General features: G+C 39.7%; 1 protein-coding gene and 1 long non-coding RNA gene across 16 annotated transcripts in view; one reads left to right on the top strand and one right to left on the bottom strand.

Moving 5' to 3' along the window:
- Nucleotides 1–20,514, bottom strand: part of LOC310828101 — a 94,958-nt gene that overhangs the window by 51,069 nt on the left and 23,375 nt on the right. For 2 of the 5 annotated variants that reach the window (XR_014556666.1, XR_014556667.1), the window contains exon 3: nt 11,346–12,112. The exons of the other annotated variants lie outside the window; for them this stretch is intronic. This is a non-coding gene — a long non-coding RNA (uncharacterized lncRNA). Of the gene's footprint in view, nt 1–11,345; nt 12,113–20,514 lie in introns of those variants that run through there. 5 annotated transcript variants of the gene reach the window in all.
- Nucleotides 1–20,514, top strand: part of ARMC3 (armadillo repeat containing 3) — a 61,312-nt gene that overhangs the window by 26,091 nt on the left and 14,707 nt on the right. For all 11 annotated transcript variants that reach the window (XM_083704771.1, XM_083704768.1, XM_083704770.1 and 8 more), the window contains 6 exons: nt 4,921–5,073; nt 5,192–5,297; nt 16,525–16,774; nt 17,350–17,486; nt 18,188–18,356; nt 18,990–19,090. In XM_083704771.1, the coding sequence (XP_083560897.1) occupies nt 4,921–5,073; nt 5,192–5,297; nt 16,525–16,774; nt 17,350–17,486; nt 18,188–18,356; nt 18,990–19,090 (916 nt within the window). The remainder of the gene's footprint in view (nt 1–4,920; nt 5,074–5,191; nt 5,298–16,524; nt 16,775–17,349; nt 17,487–18,187; nt 18,357–18,989; nt 19,091–20,514) is intronic.

Below are 20,514 nucleotides of genomic sequence, written 5' to 3'. Positions count from 1 at the left end.
GATTATTTCTTAGGAGCAACTATATCTCTGTTTATTATGAGGTATTTAATAATAAACTGAATAATGCTCCTTTTTTTGTATGTGCAATATGCAGCTTTATCCTACGGAAATTAGCTTGGAAGTCCCAGTGGGGCTAACTCCCAGGAAAGTGTGTACAGTATAGGATTGCATCTTGCAGTATAACTGCTGTGCTTGTCTATTCAAATGCACATTACTTTTAAGTAGACTAGTATAGAATTACAGCCAAGTATAGCCAAGACCAGGCCTTTGAGCCATGTTTCATAGCCTTTTCCCCCTACATCTTTCATGGAAATATGAAATGCCGCACTGCTGTCACATTTTACCCCTCCATTCACTATCAAATGCATCGTGTGTGTACGGAAAATACCTCACAAAAGATTTGTTGTCTCAGTCTTGTTTTTATTTATTTAATTAAACAACTGTAATCTCAAGGGTCATCCCCCCCCCACTTGGCAAATACTTTTCATTCTCAGTAATAATTCCATCTCATATTCTTAGAATTTCCCCTCTTGGGCTGCTAGGGAGCAGACGCTTTTCTTGCATAGCAGCCTTCAAAATGACATATAGATTAATGTCCCCAGTGGATTAGCCACTTCATCTTACTTTTTATAATTATTCATTATGTAATTATTTATTTATATAAACAGTTTGCTGCTTTTGAATTCATTATGGAATTTTGAAGCAAGCAGGCTGAACGCTCATAGCTTGGACTCGGCATGACAGTGCTGTTTATGTCTCAGAGTAGCATCTGTATAGTGATTTGCAAAGCTGAAATCGAAGGACTGCAGTGCCATACGATACAATGTAGTAATATAAATAATAATGTACTTCTTATTGTTCTGAATCCCTCAAGGGGTTCTGGTGACGTAAAATGCGGCAGATTTAAATGCTTCTTGTTTCCACCGTATCTGGGTGATTAGTTACTTCTAGAATTTCTGGCAATATTACTTTAATTTATGTACGTTTGTCTCACACATTTTCTAACGCAGAAAAGTCCCTTATTTCTTGCTAGATAATTGCTTTCTAATATTTTATGTATTTTTCCATAGTCTCCCAGTTTGGCAGGTTAAAGCCTACTCAGATGCTTAGAAACTTGAAGTAATTTAACTTTTAGATGTTTTAAAGTATAGCTGTAAATTTTTCTTGTTTTATCTTTTTGTAAACCACTTTGAGGGTTTAAAAAATAATATTCAAGAGATATATACATTTTATGAAAATAACAGGGACTGAGCAACGGGGGCTCACCCCATCGTAGGGATTCGAACTGCCGATTTTCTGATCGGCAAGCCCTTGGCGCTGTGGTTTAACCCACAGCGCCACCCGCACTTACTCACTCTTAAACAGGTTGCAGCCTGTTTATGTTCTTTATCACATAAGCTGCTTGACAGCTGAATCAGGATATAAATAACATGAATAATAATTATTCAAATTATGATAATACATAATATGATAATAGATAAATCAGTAAGTTCCCCCCCCCAATTTATTAGACTCTACTTTCAATATATAATTATATCCCTGCTCTCAAATTCATTTGGAAAAGAAAATATATTTCCTGCCTCTCTTCCTTGGTCTTCTTTTGCTTTTCTGTACCCCACAGACATTGTTAAAAAATAAGAGGAGCTGCACAATAGGCTGTACAGTGGTACCTCGGATTACATATGCTTCAGGTTACATATGCTTCAGGTTACATATGCTTCAGGTTACAGACTCCGCTAACCCAGAAATAGTGCTTCAGGTTAAGAACTTTGCTTCAGGATAAGAACAGAAATTGGGCTCCGGTGGCGCGGCAACAGGAGGCCCCATTAGCTAAAGTGGTGCTTCAGGTTAAGAACAGTTTCAGGTTAAGTACGGACCTCCCGAACAAATTAAGTACTTAACCCGAGGTGCCACTGTAATAGATTTCTGTCAAGAACAACTACCTATTACAATGTATCTCTGGATATAATTCTATGTAACTTCTTGCAGCTTTTCTTTATGAATGAAATAAATGTAGTCTTAAGTATAAAACTTTTGTTTTGCCTAGTCTGCAACAAACTAGCATGGGTGCAACTGAGTTGTTGCAGCCAGAACTGTACACAGTATGTCACATGTTTTTGCACAGTAGATTTACATAAAAGAATTATGACATTGGGAGTTTTGTTCTGGTTAGCTTTTGTCCTGATCCTTTGCATAACATTTGCCCTTTTCACAGTTGCTATACACTATACATATCTGTATATTCATTATACATGTATTATATATGTATATACAAAAAATATACATAGTTCCCCTAGCACAGAGCATTTTAAAGGTTATTTTCACCAGTGAAATTGTTTTTATGGAAACATTACACCAATAGAATTTTTGAACATATTCATTGGCTGGAGAACTGCAACACAAAACTCAGAGAAGTGCAACTGCAGAAGGATTGGTATGTTTCAGTTTTTGTATTGTTTTGGAAAGTGCAAAGTAGGTTGGTTTGCCTTTAGATGTGAACTGAATCAAATTTCTCCCACATCCCTAGCAGAGGGCAGGTATTACACAGTTCATGAACAGCAACAGATAAAGCGTAGCTTTCAGCAGTATGCAAAGATGGCAATGGGAGCCCTCAGACATTGGTCTTTGATATGAAAACTGGGGTATTAGAGAAGATGCCTACTTTCCTTTATGAAATGTTGGAAGGTATTAATTTGTCCTTCCAACAGGATTCCATTATTAAGAGGTGTGGAGTCCATTCCTACTGATGTTGATGTATGCCCCATGTTCAGTGGAACTTATTCTCTAGTAACCTACATCAGTAGAACCAATGCTGCATTGCCAGTGTAATAGGATATGAAATGCATTTCTAGTCTTTCTGATGGTTTTCAATTTTCTCTTTCAACAATTAAAGCAAACATTATTTCCCTTTATGCAGAATTTAAATATGTTTTATACCTAATGTGTGGTTTATTATTATTATTATTATTATTATTATTATTATTATTATTATTATTATTATTATTTAAAAAATAAGATTGTACCTGATTTTTAGGAAATAGTCAGAATAATAAACACTTTTGTTCCAGGTACTAAGGGACATCGAATTCACTTTATCAAAAACAAATGATTGAAGTATGGAGACACGCCCCCCCAAGAGACCATTACCAGGGATTACACACAAGTTTGGCAAGGATCAAGCTGGAGGCAAAGTCCATTATGTGTCAAGCCAATTTGTAATCCCAATTAATGCCATCTCTAGAGTGTTTGCAGTTACATGTCAGTGATGTGGCAAAACTTGTTTCTGCTTTTGTTGAGAATTCTCCCAGAACCTATTGAATCCTGTAAAACAAAAGCAAACAAGCAAAAAAACACAAACACAAAACATCTCCACCACCAAACCGCATATGAAAGAGTGCACCTTTTAAGGTGCAAAATTGAGAAAGTGGAGCAGCTAGATTTCTAATGCCTTTTATTTCTAGTCTAGCTTTTGCTATGAATGTTCTGAACAGTTAATCAAATATAAATATGTACATTTTGGACTTTTAAAAAAGTAACCAGACTGCTTAATAATCTGTTGAACTTCCTTAACTTTTATTATTAAACACACTATATAAAGTAAATATATTTAAGCTGAAGGAAAGGTTCATTTTTTGGTATAAAACCTCTTTTAGGTGACATTTCTCCGTTTCCAAAATAGAACAAGTATAAAATTAAATCTAAGCCTTGATCCTTTTAGCTACTTGTCAATAGGACTTAGCAGATCGGCTGTCTGCTTAAGGTTATGTAAGTGCTTAAGTATTCCTTTGAATAAACATGAAAGGGAGCAGTTCAGATATACAAAACTCTGCCAACAAGGGCTTTCTTGCTTTGGGCAGCTTTATGAGGCACATAGTATAATATTTATTGGAGTATATTTGTCTGTCCCTTTAGTGCACTAATTTTGTATGGCTGTTGAAAGCTAACCAAACGAGGCGAGGGTTATAAGATAAACCTCCTAAGATTCAGGGGATATTTCTCATATCAAGGTAAAATAATAAGTTACCATAGGTTATATAAATTCTCATAAGCTGCATGATGTTATGTGTGTGGGGGGGACACTTCCACTTCTTGTTCCCCCTTGCCTTGTGCAGAGCTGCAGCATTCAATAAAACCTTAATTTTTATACTGGAAAGGCAAACTGTTATGCTGCAACATTCAGAGTGTACTCATTTCACTCTGGCCCTTGCAAGCTGGCCCTGAATGGGGGAATCTGTGGTCTTGTCCTCACTGTGAAACCCACATGTGCATTGCAATGATGTCAAACTGTGGAGCATTCACCCCAGTGTTTTGTCTCTAGTGATGAAACAGGGAGCATTCAGAGCCTTCTTCCTGTTTGTCTAGATAGGAATTAAGAGTGTATGAATCTGTGAAAAGGCATAATGCACTTTTTAAACTACCATCCTATGGTAGCTAGTCCATGCACTAATTTGATTTATATAGCAACTGTCAGATATACAGCATCTCCACTAAAAAAATTGACTTCTTTAATTTTCATGTACATTGCTCCTATTAGTATCCCTTAGTGAGGATATATTGCCAGGAAGCGGGGCATGCATGTTCTGATTCTGCATAAATTCAGGGCTGTTGTTTTTAAAGGGAATATAATTGGTTGTTATTAGCTCAAGTGCTTATTGCTGGTAAGTGAAATGCATCTTTTTGACCTGCTTTAAAAACTCCCATATTTCAGCAAACGTAACCAAGTTAGTGTGAGGTTCTGTATGCAGCTTAAGGGCGTGACCCTTTATAAGTGCACTTTAATGCACTGTGTTTTGATGTTGTGATGAATGGAAACAAACATTTGCTAGTGACATAATCTGCATGAAAATTTGATCTTTCATTCCCCTTCCTATTTAACATTTGATGTTGCTGATTATTATTGTTCTTCTTCTTTATGCGCAGCTGAAAACAGAAAAATCCTGAATGAACAAGAAGTTGAAAAATGTCTAGTCACCCTTTTGGGAACCGATAATGATGGAACTAAAATAGCTGCTTCTCAAGCAATCGCTGCTATGTGTGAGAATTTAGCTAGCAAACAAACCATTGGAACTCTAGGTAAATCGGTTATGGTGGAGGTAGAACTTATGATCCGTAAGAAAATATTTACCAATCTGCAGTTTTGCCATGGCTAATTTGAGACCGCATACATACAATTATTATTATTTTTCCAAAGGAATTCCCCAGCTAGTTCAGTTGCTAAGCAGCGACAATGAAGAGGTAAAGGAAGCTGCTGCTACTGCTCTAGTTAATCTGACAACAGCTCACCCTGCCAATGCAAGGTAAGCTCAAGAGGAATAAAGAATTGTTGAACACATTTATCAGGACGTATATTTTACCTCTGTGAAATTTCTAGGTGGCATATTGTCCTGTTACCTCCATTTTGCTTTACATCCTGGCTCCTGTACTATTCACTGAATAGACCACTGTCATTCATTTTTCATTTTTCTTGACTATTTATATGCGAATCCAGTGTAGTGTGTGAAATCAGCTAGGTGTTTTTATAAGAAACCTGGAAATAATATGTATGTTTGGGAAGTTTTTAGAAAACGAGGCTAAAAATAATAATACATTGGAGGGGGGAGTTCATGAAACATTTTATAGCTCTCCTAAAGATCAGTGCTTTAGGAATTTCCTCTTTCTGTGAATATTGAAGCATTTTTTGGCTGAATAAAGTTGGTGGGCTAGATTGTGATGTCCCCATTCCCTGAAATGACCTAAGTGTGGTATGTAGCACATGCAGCTGTGAACATGTGACGAGGGATAAGGGGAAATCCCTGTGCACAGGCATGACACATACAGAGGTCTGGATCAAACCCCATATCTAAACATTTATGTCTACATGGAATTACACAATATGGTTTGAATATATGCTAAGGTATCACTTTGCTGAAGCTTAGCAGGTACACATCTAGACAGTGCCAGGATAGGTGACTGCCTGGGAACCACATGTATGCCACCTTGGATTCAATGATGGAAGGAAGGTGGGCTATAAATATAAAAAAAATAAAATGGGATGTGTTGCATTAAATGTGTGATTGAACTTGAATGTCTTTAAAAAAGCCACAGGGATCTCCAAACAGGGTGAAGACCATTGGCATGGGTTAACTTTATCTGAAATAGTTTTTTGCTGCAGGAGGGAAGATACTATTGATGTTCATCTTCTGTTGTTAAGGAATCTTGTTGACAGTGCAGACTGTTTCTATTGAAGCTATTGGATTCATACTAGGGTGTTGATCAGTGTAATATATGGTACATATACACATAACCGTGTATAACAAAGTTAGGGAATTAAGTTCAATTCAATACTAACTTTCCACTTGGTAGTCCTTTTAGATCTAGTTATTTCTCTTCTGCCATCCCTCATTGCAAGCTACTCCACAAAAGAAGGGGGAAACAGAGTCTAATGCTGTGGATTGTTGCCTTGGTTGACTGAATGTGCCTATAAAGCAGCATTTTAGATGGTCATTTGGAGAATTTTATGAGAAACTAACAGCAATGATTACACTCGCCTGTCAACAGTTGATCAGGATTTATGAACTGAACTTGTTTCAGGTGTGTTCATCTTGAGTTAAACATGAAATTTCATAAAAAACAGTTGTGGGCATACATACTCACATATGCGCATACATATACATTTTTTCTCCTCCATTTATTTCCATCTGTATCCAGATTATAAGGGCTGTGTTCACTCAGTCAGAAATAAAACCATATGTGCCTTACATGAACAATCACAAATGAGCAAGGTAGTTCAAATGTCAAAAGACTTAAAGGAATGAAATTTGCAAAAGGTTTCTTGGAGTATCTCAAATAATGAATGAAATGGAGAAAGTGATTGGCTCATAGATATTCCATGAAGAGAAAGAGACATAATTCATCGGATACATTTCATGTCACAAATTATTCACTCGGCTCTAATAGCCACTGACATTAATTTAACATTGCCAGACGAAACATCATTCATCATGTGTAGTCATTATTCAACCCACTTTTCTGTTTTCTGAAAAAATGCAGTAGATATTGACTCTGATACTCCTTTCTTGTGGCTCTTCAGTTAATGTCAATTGTATCTAGGCTCACATATAAAGAACCAGGTATTGGCCTCTAGGGCCCAAGCCTGCTGGAATTGCTTTGCTTAGCTCTCAAGTTGGAAAACAATTGTAAAGTTGATTGGTACAATGCTGTTCTGTAAAAACCAATCCTCAAGAGGGTGGACTGATGTAGATGCTCTCTAGAATCCCCTTTGGGGAAGATGAAAGATTTGACGCTGGGCTTCAATGATAACCAGTTGCTAGAGTATTGAGGTCCTGGGCATGTCACCTTTTTCCATCTAATCATTCTTATTGTGGTATGTGGTCGTGCTGTAAACGTGTGTGAAGTTTTTATTTACTGGCCCATGTGCAGTGTGCCTCAAAAACCGGAAAGGGGCAGTAATGTAGTAGCAGTTTGGTTATGGCAGTGAGGAGCTGGGGCAGTTTTTCTGGTCATATGCAGGATATGATACTTTCAGCCTGCTTTTAAGAAGAAGCAATGTCTTCTCCATGTTGTCTCCTTTCTCCCATGCTATCTGGTTGTGAATTCACTAACTGGAGTTAATAGACACTGCTGCACTTCCAAAGGCGTAAAAAGCACTGTAATAGCAGTACAGAAACAAATGGTGGTGATGGGAGCTCATAGGTAGCTTCTTCTTTATCCTTCACTAGAGTGCACTTCTTTGGTGTCAACAAATTCTCCTTCATTTCTGTGTCTTCTCCATGCAGGTCATCATCACTGCAGCTACAATCACTTATTCTTAGGGAGCGTACAGCTGCCTGAACTATAATCTGCCTTCTCTTCTGCACATTCCCGATGAACATAAATATTCTTTCTGTTATTTGTACCCACTGCAGTAACCACCTCCTCAACCTGGTCTTCCTCTTGGATGGAAACAAGAGGAGCAGTAAATCCTTAATTCTGGAGGACTGTTGTTACCTTTATGGGTGTTGGTGGCCTTTGTACACAAAGAGAGTGGAGGTGTCATGAGGGCTGGACTTCTGTTATTGGTATCAGTGACTCCTAAGAGTTGGTGAAGGATTTTGGGATGACCTTGTGCTGCTTGATGCCTACAGGTGGTCATTCCAAGCTGCTTCTGCCCACTTAGCACTGCTGTAGAGCAGCCAGCACATGTTATAAATGAGGATGAGGTGAGGATGCAGGGACTACCCCTGGTCTAAGCAAGCACAGATTATTCCTGAAGAGATTGTGCCAGCCCAAGGAAGTGGGGGGTGCTTGAAAGTATTGGCCTTGGCAGAGTTGGCACTTGTTCCTGAAGAGGGTGAAGGCATCCACCTTTACTGGCCAGGTGTTCCTAGCATGACTGATGAGGTTTGCTTAAAGTTAGACTCTTTGGTTGGTTTGGGTCTATTCAGCTGATACTGGTTGGGAACACTGATACCACTATTCACAGTGTAGCCTGGAGTCATACCTTTTCTATTCAAAAGGATGGTTGCCAGTTTTTCATAAAAAGGCATCACCTTGGGTGGTGAGTAGTGACATCCTTGAACATCTTGAAGGCATTAATTTTCTCCTTGCACTGGGTGATAATATTGTGGTAGCTTCACTGGTGCATCTCCACAGAGAGCCAAGTAAAAATAATATATTTCTGAAACCAGTGTGAGAGTGCCTCTCATGTGAGAGTACATGAGATGAGATCCACAGATATATGCACACCACAGCCTCCTCATCTGACCAGAATTAAGTCTTTAATCTCTGGGAGGCCATCTGTTCAGAGTCAAACAACTACATGTATTAGGTATCTTGTGATTGCTCCTCAGTCAGGAAGGCAGTCTGTGTTAAAAACTATTTGCAGCTCATACTGTAGGGTCTTTGCTGTTGATCAAACCATCATTTAGGTTGTGCATTATGCCAGAAAATGGATAACATGGGAAGCAATATCTCAAAACCCCTATTATGAAGTCTGGCAAGCCCATCTCTATGAGCATATACCGAATGCAAGTAACAACTCCAGGCCACCAAAGCCAGGGAATATTGTTCCTGGGTTTGGGAAAACAGAACTGAGGCTTCAGGGCACAATGAGGATTGCAAATCAGGTGTTTGCACAGGAGGTGCTAATTACCCTGCAGCCATGAGTTGCAAATTGTGGGCAAAGGTTTTTTGTGCCCCTCCAAGAATTAGATTTCTATGCCATAATGAGTTTGAACTTTCTTAACCTTCCCAGTTTTACCTATGTGAATGCTTACTTTTATCCGCAACAACTGTTCTGTGTGTGTGTGTGTGTGTGTGTGTGTGTGGTTGCTACAAGTTAATAGGGTAGACTAGAGTATCATTATGTACTGATCGTTTCAGTTTGCGGCTTACATCCCACTTTAGATTTAGTAGGGAGTGCTGGGTTGTAGTCATTTCAAACTTTCTGCTATTGGACAGCAGCTACAAAACGAAGCTGTCTGCCTTGTGAAGAATGGGGTGTAATGGAGAAGTGGGATGGGGAAAGAAGCCTGTTGCCAGGCAGAGTTAGGAGCGGGTTCATTGGACAAAGTGGCAGAGAGACCTGCTTCACCTTAATAGTGGTCTTTTTTGGTACCTTTTTGCCATTGTTTGGCAGGCATCTGACGCAGGGTGAGCAAACAAACCATGCTGGGTTTGCCTGTAATAAAAAGCCATAGGTATAACAAGCCAAGTTTCATAAGCCAGCAACAAAAATTGGCTTAAGATCTTGGTTTGTTGGTTAAACTAAACACACCTTGACTTACGTGTTGCGTGTGAACCAGGCCAGTGTGTGCTAACAACATCTCTCTCTAACCAGGCTTTGCCTGTCCTGAGGGGAACAGCCATGTATTAATGATGGTAAAATGTTTTCAAGTTTAAACATTTGTCTGTTGGGAGAGAAGTCACTTCATCCTAAGATTATATTCTCTCCTGACTAATCTGTGTCAGGTTGTTGTTGTTTTTAAGGGATGCCTAATTTGTTGTTTCAAGCATGTTTAAAGTATCACAGATTTGTGTATAGAACAATGCTTTTGGTACAGGATGCAAAGGACTTGTACAATCCTACTTGCCTACCATAGGTTGCTCCTTTGGTTATAGCAACATGTCATGGCTTGCTATGTATTAGCTAAAGCAAGCATAAGCAAAGGAAAGCATAAGACTGAATGTCCAGAGCCACATTTTCAAAGAAATTTCAGCCTCCAAAATGAAAGGTGGATTTTCAGAAAGCCAAGAAAGGAAAAGGCAAATGTGAGCTAGGCTGTAGAAAAACATGAGCTAGGCTCATGTTTTCCATCTCAGTTTCAGATAAAAGCTTGACTGAAAATCTGACCCCAAGGAGGCACTCATGTTACTGCTGCAAAGTCCATGAGCATCTCCTTCGTAAACCTGTGTGTGCTGGTTGATTTCCCATCAATCCAGTTATGAAATAATCAAAACTGTACCAGCAGTTCACTATTAAAACAAACCACTGATTTAATAGACTGGACATTAATTTACAGTATCACTGCCATCTATTGGTCATTCTGTTCTACTGGTACCACTTTTATTGAGATTGAACCATGTGTTAAGTTATTTATTATAACACAATATATGTATTATACAAGTTGTTAAATGTAAAATGAGGCAAGTAGTTGCCTTCTAAATGCTATTTATATTTTAACAAGCTCCCAAAACCTGCCAACATAAACAGCTTCTGTAAAACAAAGATTAGACGAATATTATACTGGATTTAAATTACTGCCATAAATATTAATTATTCTTGGTAACAAGTTACCACTGTTCACTCTTCACTACACAGAGGATACTAGAATAAATGACTTTGTTTCATTAGTTTGTTGTGTCAGGGTTTTGTTTTTGTTTTAATTCTCTCTGAAATATTTTGAGAAAACACTGACTGTCACATAAATATTAAGGATGAACTGACCTGAATTAGTTCTTAAGTTGTATTATTTGTATCAATTTTAGATATGGAGCTTAACAGTTTTCATAAGCAAAAAGTCAATTTCCTGCTTACTATGACTTATAATATAAATTTTGACACAGGGATGGGAACTAGTGGTTTATACAGTTAATTAATTTTAGAGTCTGGACTCATGGTTAGTTAGAAGGATGAAGGTAGAGTTTAGTGTTGACAGTTTGGAGTGATGTGACCTAGAAATAAAGCAGCAAGCTGCAGAGTCAAAGAGCAATGTCTGGATCCAAGGCTGCAGCTATGGGAGAAACAAGATGCTTTGGGGGTGTTAATGCTGTGAATCTCTCCATCGTAGCCTCAAGTTGTACTTTTGTGTAAATAAACCATATACCAGAAAAACAATTTGGCAAAATTGCAAGAACCCGAGGTTTTTGAGCTATTTTAAATGACAATCACCAAAAACAACACTACGACATGGGATACCATACATCTGGATTTTCACAGACATTTCAGCAATTTCCGCCTGGACGCTGTTTACAAGGGCTGAATACCGGCTATGTCCAGGAAATTTTGGACGTATGGCAACTGTGCCTTATCTCAAAAGGAAACACAAATCCTAGATAAGCACCTGAAACCTGTGGAATATCGCACCGCTTGGAGATTGGGGTTCCATGCAACAATATGTTGTGCCAAGTTGAATTCACTGTATTTGTATTCACAATATTTAGTATTGCTATGCTCAGTGGCAAACACAAATTGATAAGCTGAACCATGTGCAACGTTCAGTATGCCCACATAACTCATTTATGGGAGCCTACCTAGTTTTTCCAGGCTTAAAATTCCAAACTTCATATCAGAAATCATTACTCGAAAAGTCACAGAAAGCTGACTTTAATTTGCCAAGAGCTTAGTAAAGACAATTCTGGATATAACTGTTTATATGAGCAGTTTATCACAGATCAAACATAGCAGAAATTATTTCAAAACAAATGAAATTCTGTCATCTTTTGGTGTCCCATTGATCTGAGGACTGTCTTTTGTTTGAATGCAACAGCTAGAATAGCCACATCACCATAATTATTGGGAATCCCATGCTGTTTGCACATGTAGAATGGAAGAGGACTTACAGGAATGCCACTTTATCAGAAGAACAAAGACATACCAGAAGAAGTTTTCGTGACAGTTTCTTACAAGATATTCCTGTTGGTGTAAGAATCATCAAGTCATTAGACTGGATGGTATCAATGGTGTAATACAAACTCTTCTCCTTCAGCCTTAGCTACAGGCTATCAATTTCATTTCAGACCTTCAGCATTTATTGAGCACACAGCCATAAGCTGTCCCCTTGTACCAAAATGCAAATATAAACTCTGCGTTCATCAGAAATGCCTCAAACATCATTGGAGATTTCAGGATATGCTTTATGAGTAGCATCAGCCAAGTGCAACCACCAAACAGCAAATTAAACTCTTCCCCCACAAGTAGGAATACAAGTGGCATATGGTTTGTTGAATCAGATAAAACAGAGATAATGCTGATGCAGACAACATTCTGGTTGAGTTGGTATCTAAATTGTGAATATTCTACTGAACCTTGTTTTTAAAAGATAATTTGAGATATTTTAATATAATGTTATGTTTTCCCCATAAACTTACTGTCCTTCTGTGCTTGAGGTCTGGAATAAACTACTAGCTCACCTCTGTTGTAGTAATGTGTGACTTAACACTGACCCCTAGTGACAGCCTGCAGAACTTAACACAATGCGTACGCCAATATCCCAGAGGGATGAGCTATGTTAGTCTCTCACAGCAACAATAAAGAAGAATCTGATGACACCCTAAAGACGAATACATTTATTACGGCATAAGTTGTTGTGGATTACACTTCACTTCATCAGATGCATGATTTGGTATCCTGAGTTGTAGGTATCTGTTATGGTTAGAGCAAACTAATATAGTTGGAAGTAGTAGTAGTAAAATTTGCACACCACCCTTCATCTGTAGATCTCAGGGCAGTGCACAACATAAAAATATAAAAACAAACAATACACGATAAAAACAAGAACAAAAAACCCACAAACCAATAACACACACCCCCTCCCACAAACACATTTAAAAGCGGTATAAGGCGTTAATCAGCAGCAGCAGCCAAATACCAGCTGCTGTGGGACATATTTGCTCATTGTCTTTGTACAAAAGAATGCCAAGTTATACTTTTGGGTCAAAACACTGGACACAAAATCCCTCCTTTAATTTTGTAGGACTCTAAAGATTGGGAGGTTCAAAATGACTAAATTTTAATTTTCATTAAAGCTAGAAGAAAAAGACCCATCAAGCTTCTAGAAGATCCCACTATTCTGACCCAACTGCGGTACATCTCATGCTCCCACAGGACCATATTCTTATAGGTGGGACTACCGAAGTTGCGAAAAAGAAACAGTCTTAGATCCTAACCCTAATCCATATTTCCAAATATGCAGGATCAGGACCTTGGATCTTTAAAATATGAGTCCTCATTGCATCAGCATGAGTATGGGCATCCTAAAAATAGAGGATGTAATTGAGTGGTGGAGCACATATTCTGTATGCAAAAGGTCTTAGGTTCAACACCTGCCATCTTCACATAGAACTAGGAAATATCCATATCCTAGAAAGCCTCTGCTGGCCAACATAGTCAAAATTCATCTGAGATGGACTACTTGTTCTTTTCAGAACCATGCCTTCTAAAGTCACTATGACTCACAGACTTCTAATGAGTCCACATTATAAGTGGAAATTCTTCTCCGCTTCCATTCAGGAAAGTATTTTCTTATTTAAGGTATAGCTGAACTTGTCTTTTATTTGTTGTCATTGGTTGGGTTAAGTGTGGACCTGTGAAGACTTTTCATTATTTTCTGCTTCTTTTAAACTTCCATGCCCTAGGGCAGGTGTTTTGCCTAAAGCTTAAGACTGACTGTGAAATGGACCTTAGACTACAGATTTTTCATCCCTGTTTTTCCTACAATCCAGAAAGGGGGTGGTGCTAGATAGAACAAGGTTAAAGCCACTGTTTTGTCACTTTCTTTTATTTTTATGCTAAATACTGTATTTGCTTCTAAATCCCATTTAATTTATTTCCTGTGTTGGTCCTTTGGGAATTTCCAACAGATTGTATCCATCTTTCCATAGACTGCCTAATTAAAGGTAAAGGTAAAGGTACCCCTGCCCGTACGGGCCAGTCTTGACAGACTCTGGGGTTGTGCGCCCATCTCACTCAAGAGGCCAGGTGCCAGCGCTGTCCGGAGACACTTCCGGGTCACGTGGCCAGCGTGACATCGCAGCTCTGGCGAGCCAGAGCCGCACACGGAAACGCCGTTTACCTTCCCGCTGGTAAGCGGTCCCTATTTATCTACTTGCACCCGGAGGTGCTTTCGAACTGCTAGGTTGGCAGACGAGCAGCGGGAGCGCACCCCGCCGCAGGGATTCGAACCGCCGACCTTTCGATCGGCAAGTCCTAGGCACTGAGGCTTTAACCCACAGCGCCACCTGCGTCCCCTAGACTGCCTAATTACTTGGATTAATATTTAACATTGCAGTCCAATGCACATTTACTTGCAAGTAAGCCCCACTGTGTTCAGTGGGACTTATTCCCTAGTTAAGGTATACAGTTGTACCTTTTTAGAAGAAACATCAGGATCTTTTAACCAGATCCAGAATCCAGAAATGTTTTGTTCTATAGCCTGGCCTTAGGCCTTCAGAAAACCCTGAATAAAATATTGGTATTTAGTGATTCATACTATTATGGTGGCAGCATGTTAAATTTTATCCTTGCCCCGAAGATTCATTTGGATTCTGTAGGCAGTGATTCAGGAGATAAATTATTGTAGGGTGTAAAATGAAGCATTTAATCATGAACTTGGAATAAAATGATCACACAGTAGAATAAAAATGCTAGCTATCAAAACTTAATCACTGAGCTTAATATGAAAGGGAAATAATTTTCTAAATGTTTACAAGGAGATAAGTAATTATGCAACCTTTAGAAGACATCTGAAGGCAGCCCTGTATAGGGAAGTTTTTAATTTTTGATGTTTTATTATGTTTTAGAGTAGCTGGGGCGACCCAGTCCGGTGGGCAGGGTACAAATAATAAAGTTGTTGTTGTTGTTGTTGTTGTTACTACTATTACATGCCATCAAAAGCATTTATGAAAGTATGCACAGTTCATAATTGAGGCATTTCTGTTGACAGGAGGGAGAGATTCTCACATACCATATTGTATGCACAGTGCATTCTTCTGCTTGAGATTCTTTAGCTGGAACCATGTTTCTCAGGGACTGGTCTGAATGAAGGACATGTGGGGTAATTCAGCTGTTGAAGCTAAGCGGGCCTGACTCTCTAAGCTTGGAAATAAAATTCTGAACTCCTTTGAGTTAAGAGTCAGATAAAAGTGTTAAAAGTAAATTTAACAAATTTACTTGATTTGAAATGGGGGAATAGCTACCTTGGACCAGTGACTGTTTTTTCCTTTGATGGATGAAGATTAAAATTTCATTAACAGAGCAAACCTAAAATGGAGAAACTGCTACTTCCTAAACTCTGATGGTTCACAATGGCCAGGGCAGAGGTTGTAGGGTGGAATTTCCACACACACCAACTTGGTCTTCTAATACCTCCCCCCAATTGAGAAAATAAGATCCAGAGATGGTGTGCTTTTTGCCCCTTTCAGGGCCATGTCAGAGGAACAAGGGAGCTTTGAATTCAGTACATCTGAGTCTTGCCCTGATCCATCCCCAGAATGCCCTGTTTATGGCCTACTGCCTCTGAAGCACCACCAGCCAATAGAGTAACAGCTGTTGCACTGCAGAGGTCTCTGCCTGTGAACCTCCCCTCTTCACCCACAGAAAGTGAAATATCCTATGGCAGCTCAGCCAGCCACCCACCCACCCACCCACCCAGGAAGTATAGGATTGCTCCCTTAAGCTTAGTATAGAATTGTGCCCTATCACTCCAATCCATTGTGCTCAGCGATCCTTACCTCTGACTAAAAATTACCAGGCCTTACCTCCTGTAAGACTGTAGTCCTAAGCACACTTTCTATGGCTTAATTCAGAGTAAACATGTAGAGGTTGGTGCTTAACAGCAAGGATATAAATAGCAGAGCACATGGACAACTGAGATTTCCATCTGTATATTTCCTGTGCTAACACTTCTGCCAAGTTTTGTTTAACAAACAGATGAGCCTACTATAAAATGACTATGAAATGATACTCAGTTGGGCATATGGCTTATGTTCTTTACAAAAATAATAATATGCATGCATGCATGCAAAAAGAATTCCTCTGCTTAGATTGCACTACTGATAGGTAAGTTCAGGCTGAAGAAAGGGTAGGATTAGAAATGGAAAAGGCACATCCTGTGCACACTTACTTGAGCTCGATTGGACATCTAAGGAAACGTGTGTATGTGCTGTAAATGTTTCGGCCTCAATACACATGAGCATCTGCGCTGGTTTTTGAATGTTAGCATAAGCAATTGATACGGCTTATAAAGGGATACGTTAAGGATGCTTTCTTTCCTCATCTTAAAAATTAAAATAGCTTTGGAGATGTCCCCTTTTTATCCCCTGTTCTAGTGCAGTGGCGGAAGCGGATGGTATTGAGCCACTGATCAACCTTCTGAGTTCTAAGAGAGATGGGGTCGTTGCAAGTGCTGCTACTGTTCTCACCAACCTGGCCACCCAGGAGCCTCTGCGTCTCAGCATCCAGAGCCATGGTATTATGACGGCAATTGTAGAACCACTGCATTCCACCAACAGCATAGTGCAAAGCCGAGCAGCTCTTACCGTCGCTGCAGTTGGTTGTGATGCTGATGCCAGGACTGAGGTGAGGTACATGCAATGCAGCATCTGCTTTGAAAATCGTGAGGGGGGGAACTCTTTTGCTTTGTGCGGCTTTCTTGAATCAGTGCATTTATTATGCTTCCCAGAAAAGATCTCGTTTGTGGTTCTTATATAAAAATTAGGAACCAAGTATGCGCTGTCTTTGTTACAGTATATAAAATTTGTGCAGGGAAATTTTACCATGGTGAACTATGCAAGTTTGGGGGTGGGGTATGAATGAAGCAAACTAGAGGTGGGGTAATAGCTTCATATTGAAGCATATGCTTTTGTATACAGAAGATCCCATGTTCAATCTCTGGTTTCTTCATTTGAGGGATATCAATGGAGCCTCACCAGGTACTGGTGTTTTATTGCAATTGTATTCTTCAGCATGCTCTTGACACAATTAATACACTACTGGTGGTGGATTTATTCTACTTCAGTTTGTTCTGAGAAGCATACACAGTGCAGACATAACCTTCATTTTTCAGCCTAGAGTGTTGCCAAGTGCTGACAATATTCCTACTGAATGTATCCTTTGACAAGCAAGCAAGCAATATATCTTTTTTTCTTTTTTAGTTACGGAATTCAGGAGGGCTTGAACCTCTTATTAAGCTCCTATATTCTAAACATGATGAAGTCCGAAGAAATGCCTGTTGGGCTGTTATGGTTTGTGCAGCTGATGATCCAACCGCTGCTGCAATGACCAGGCTAGGGTGAGTAGTAGGAATCCCAGAGTGACTGCAAAACTTGTAATCAAGAATTTACAAGTGTGTGTAATGCTCCTGTTCAGGGTTCTAGTCAGCTGGCCATGCCCTTCTTCAGGATACTCCATTACATTCTCTCTTCCCTTAGTTTACATTTCCCTCCTACCAACAACCAGCATTATGTGCCTGAACATGCTCAGTCTTAATGGTTTTTCATTCTGCGTACATATCCCCCCCTCTTTCACACCCACAGAAGTTTTTTTCTCCTGAATTCTTTTTTTACTTCTACAAACCTTGGCAGTTTTGCAAGCCTCCTGATAACCACCTCCATGTGTACAGGTAATGCTGTTTTGACTACATAAGGATCCCTGCTCTGAGAATTTCACTATTGTACATAGAGATGTATTTTTAATTTCTTAAATTCTGATTGAGATAAATGATTTCACAGCTTATTCAGGCACAGCTTAGCACCACTGTAACTGTTATACAGTGGTCTTACTATACAGAGAACTAGAAAAGGCTTAGTTCTACTATACAGAGAACTAAAACAGACATAACTAATTGCAGAATGAGTCTCTTTGCCATAACGGATCAGACTAGATCAGATCAGATATTAATAGGCATTATATCATAGTAGAATAAGATATTTTTTTTTAATGGGTTAGAGTACAAAGAACCCTTTTTATTGTGTACTTGTGTTTCTGGAACAGTGCTTTAGATATCCTTGAAGAAATTAACCTGTCCATTGGGCGCAAAAACAACTTCAGTGATGCAGCTTTGGATAAAATACTTGATCACAACCTTCCACAGAAATATAGCCAAATGGGTTTTTTAACTTCCAGCAACATAATAACAGATGGGTTCTATGACTTTGGACAGGTAAGTTTACTTTAAGTATGTTAAAATCTTCAGAGGGCTATTGCCCATCTTCTTGCTCTATTTATAAACCCTGTGTATCAATAATGCCCCAAATCTTTTGCAAGCTAAGACTTCACATACATGAAACAACCCAACAACTTTCATTAGCAGATGGGCTGGCAAGTTGCAATGCAGTGAGGCATAAAAAATGACAACTACCCAGCTTCAATTGCAGCCAATTGCAGCTCAAATGACAGCACAAGGTGTAGGGAGGGGATGCATGAGGCAGTCAGTCTTTGTTGGTAGCCCATTCATGGCAGTATGCTGAGAAAAACCCACTCCAGGACTGATACTCATTCTAGCTCTGACTTTGGTGGACCTTAGGATTCTATTAAAATATAAATTAGAGCTTACAAACCCTAAAGTGTGCTATGCCTGCTCCAGTCAGGGTTGTACCTAGGGGTTTTTAGGTTGGCCCCCTTTGGCTTGGAGTGGCTAGGAGCCCATCTGTCCGCACACTCCCAAGCCAATCCTCTGCTGCTCTGAGCAGCTGGGCAAGATTAACCGTTTTGGTGGCTCACCTAGAGATAGTCAAGTTTCCTTGAAACCTACGTTGACTTACATCTTGTGCTTCATTCTAATCTTCCTACATAGGTAAAACCGGGTGTAAAACTACTGTCACTGGAGGAACTCAGTGCTCAGCAGCTTAATGATCGCCGTGCTATAATCTTAGTAAATTCTAAAACACCAGAACTGTGAGTCTGTTAAACACTACTCTGACCTGTATTGCATGTTACATGAGATTGAGGACCCTGCAAAAAATATTTCTGGGAGATGTTCATTGGGGGGGGGGGCGGTTGTAGGGAGGGGAAATCAGCAAACATCCCCTTCCTTCCTCTTCCATTAGCAAACCTATCTGAATCAAGAGCCTTTGGACTCACAGAAGGCTACCAACTATCTACAATTTGTGGATAATTTTGGTTTTATCACTTTTAATTATGCTAGGAATTTAGGAAGCTGTCACATCACATTTTAGTCAAAGCATTGTTGTGCATTGGGGGTTTTTTAAGCAACTTTCTCAACACCTGCAGTTTAAGTTGAAGCTATCTTGCAAACAAAAGAAAACGTCCAAGGAAAGACTGAAAATAGGAACAGGAATACATAGAAGTGGAAAAGATAAGAAAGAAAACACACAACCCAAAAAGGAAAAAAGTGAATAGAATGGCAGGGGTACTGTCTAAAAGACCATGACAAGAAAGGAATGCCTCTAGTTGCATCCCTCTTTGAAGGTTACGCACATCCTCAGTCCAGTCCCATGTACTTCAACAGGCTTTTTCCTGCTGACACACCACCTATTCTTAGGATAGGGGTTGGCTAGCCTGTGTGCTGGAGCTGACTGCCAAGAGTATTTTTGTAACCCCCAATAATATTGCTTTTAAAAACAAAACAAAAAAATCTCTTCTCTTGAGAGGTCCCCAGGTGACACCCCCGCATTTGTTCAGCAACCCAAAAATTGGGTGCCTCTAACTTGATTTACTTTGAAAGAGGCTTCTTCTCCTTCTGTCACAGCACCACTCCCTCTTTCCTGTGCTCCGGGGCCTTCTTATAATAGGAACTGTTGCAAATAGGGCTTAGAGCCCAGGAAGGAATACTTCTTCCTTTTTCATGACCAGTTACATCTCCTCTCCCTGTCCAGATGCCAGCAGCCAAGTCCCCTCCATGGTGGGGCTTGTGGGGTGTTAGCTCTAGGCTGAGGACGCAGAGGGGTGGGGAAGAAGCAGGGTCCCTGGGACAGAGGGAGGCGTCTTACATGTGCTCTCACATGACGGTGATGGAGCAGGCTGGGGAGGATCAGCATAGTCAATTTTTTGGGCAGGGCTCCCCAAAATATTTTGGGGGAGGCTGAAAGGATCTGGGCTCCTTAGAATTGGCACCTTTGAAGGGGCCATCTAAATGTAGTGTGCATACTTGCCTGCGATGTGTGTGTGGTCTGTACATGTGCTGTAAATGTGGCGAGGGTTTGTGTGCACATGCACATCTGTGTAAAGGAGTGGCTGTTGGCCATTTTGGCCATATCTACAGCAGGAGTGTGGCCCATTGATTGAAAAAGGGTAGGCATCCCTGTCTTCAGGCATGCTCCTTCGCTCCCCATGTGATACGTACTTCTAATTTTTTGTAC

The sequence above is a fragment of the Podarcis gaigeae genome (genome assembly GCF_964106915.1).
Source record: "Podarcis gaigeae genome assembly, chromosome: 12".
Taxonomy (NCBI): domain Eukaryota; kingdom Metazoa; phylum Chordata; class Lepidosauria; order Squamata; family Lacertidae; genus Podarcis; species Podarcis gaigeae.
The sequence above is the reverse complement of the archived record's forward strand: the minus strand, read 5'-3'. Positions and strand labels throughout refer to the sequence as shown.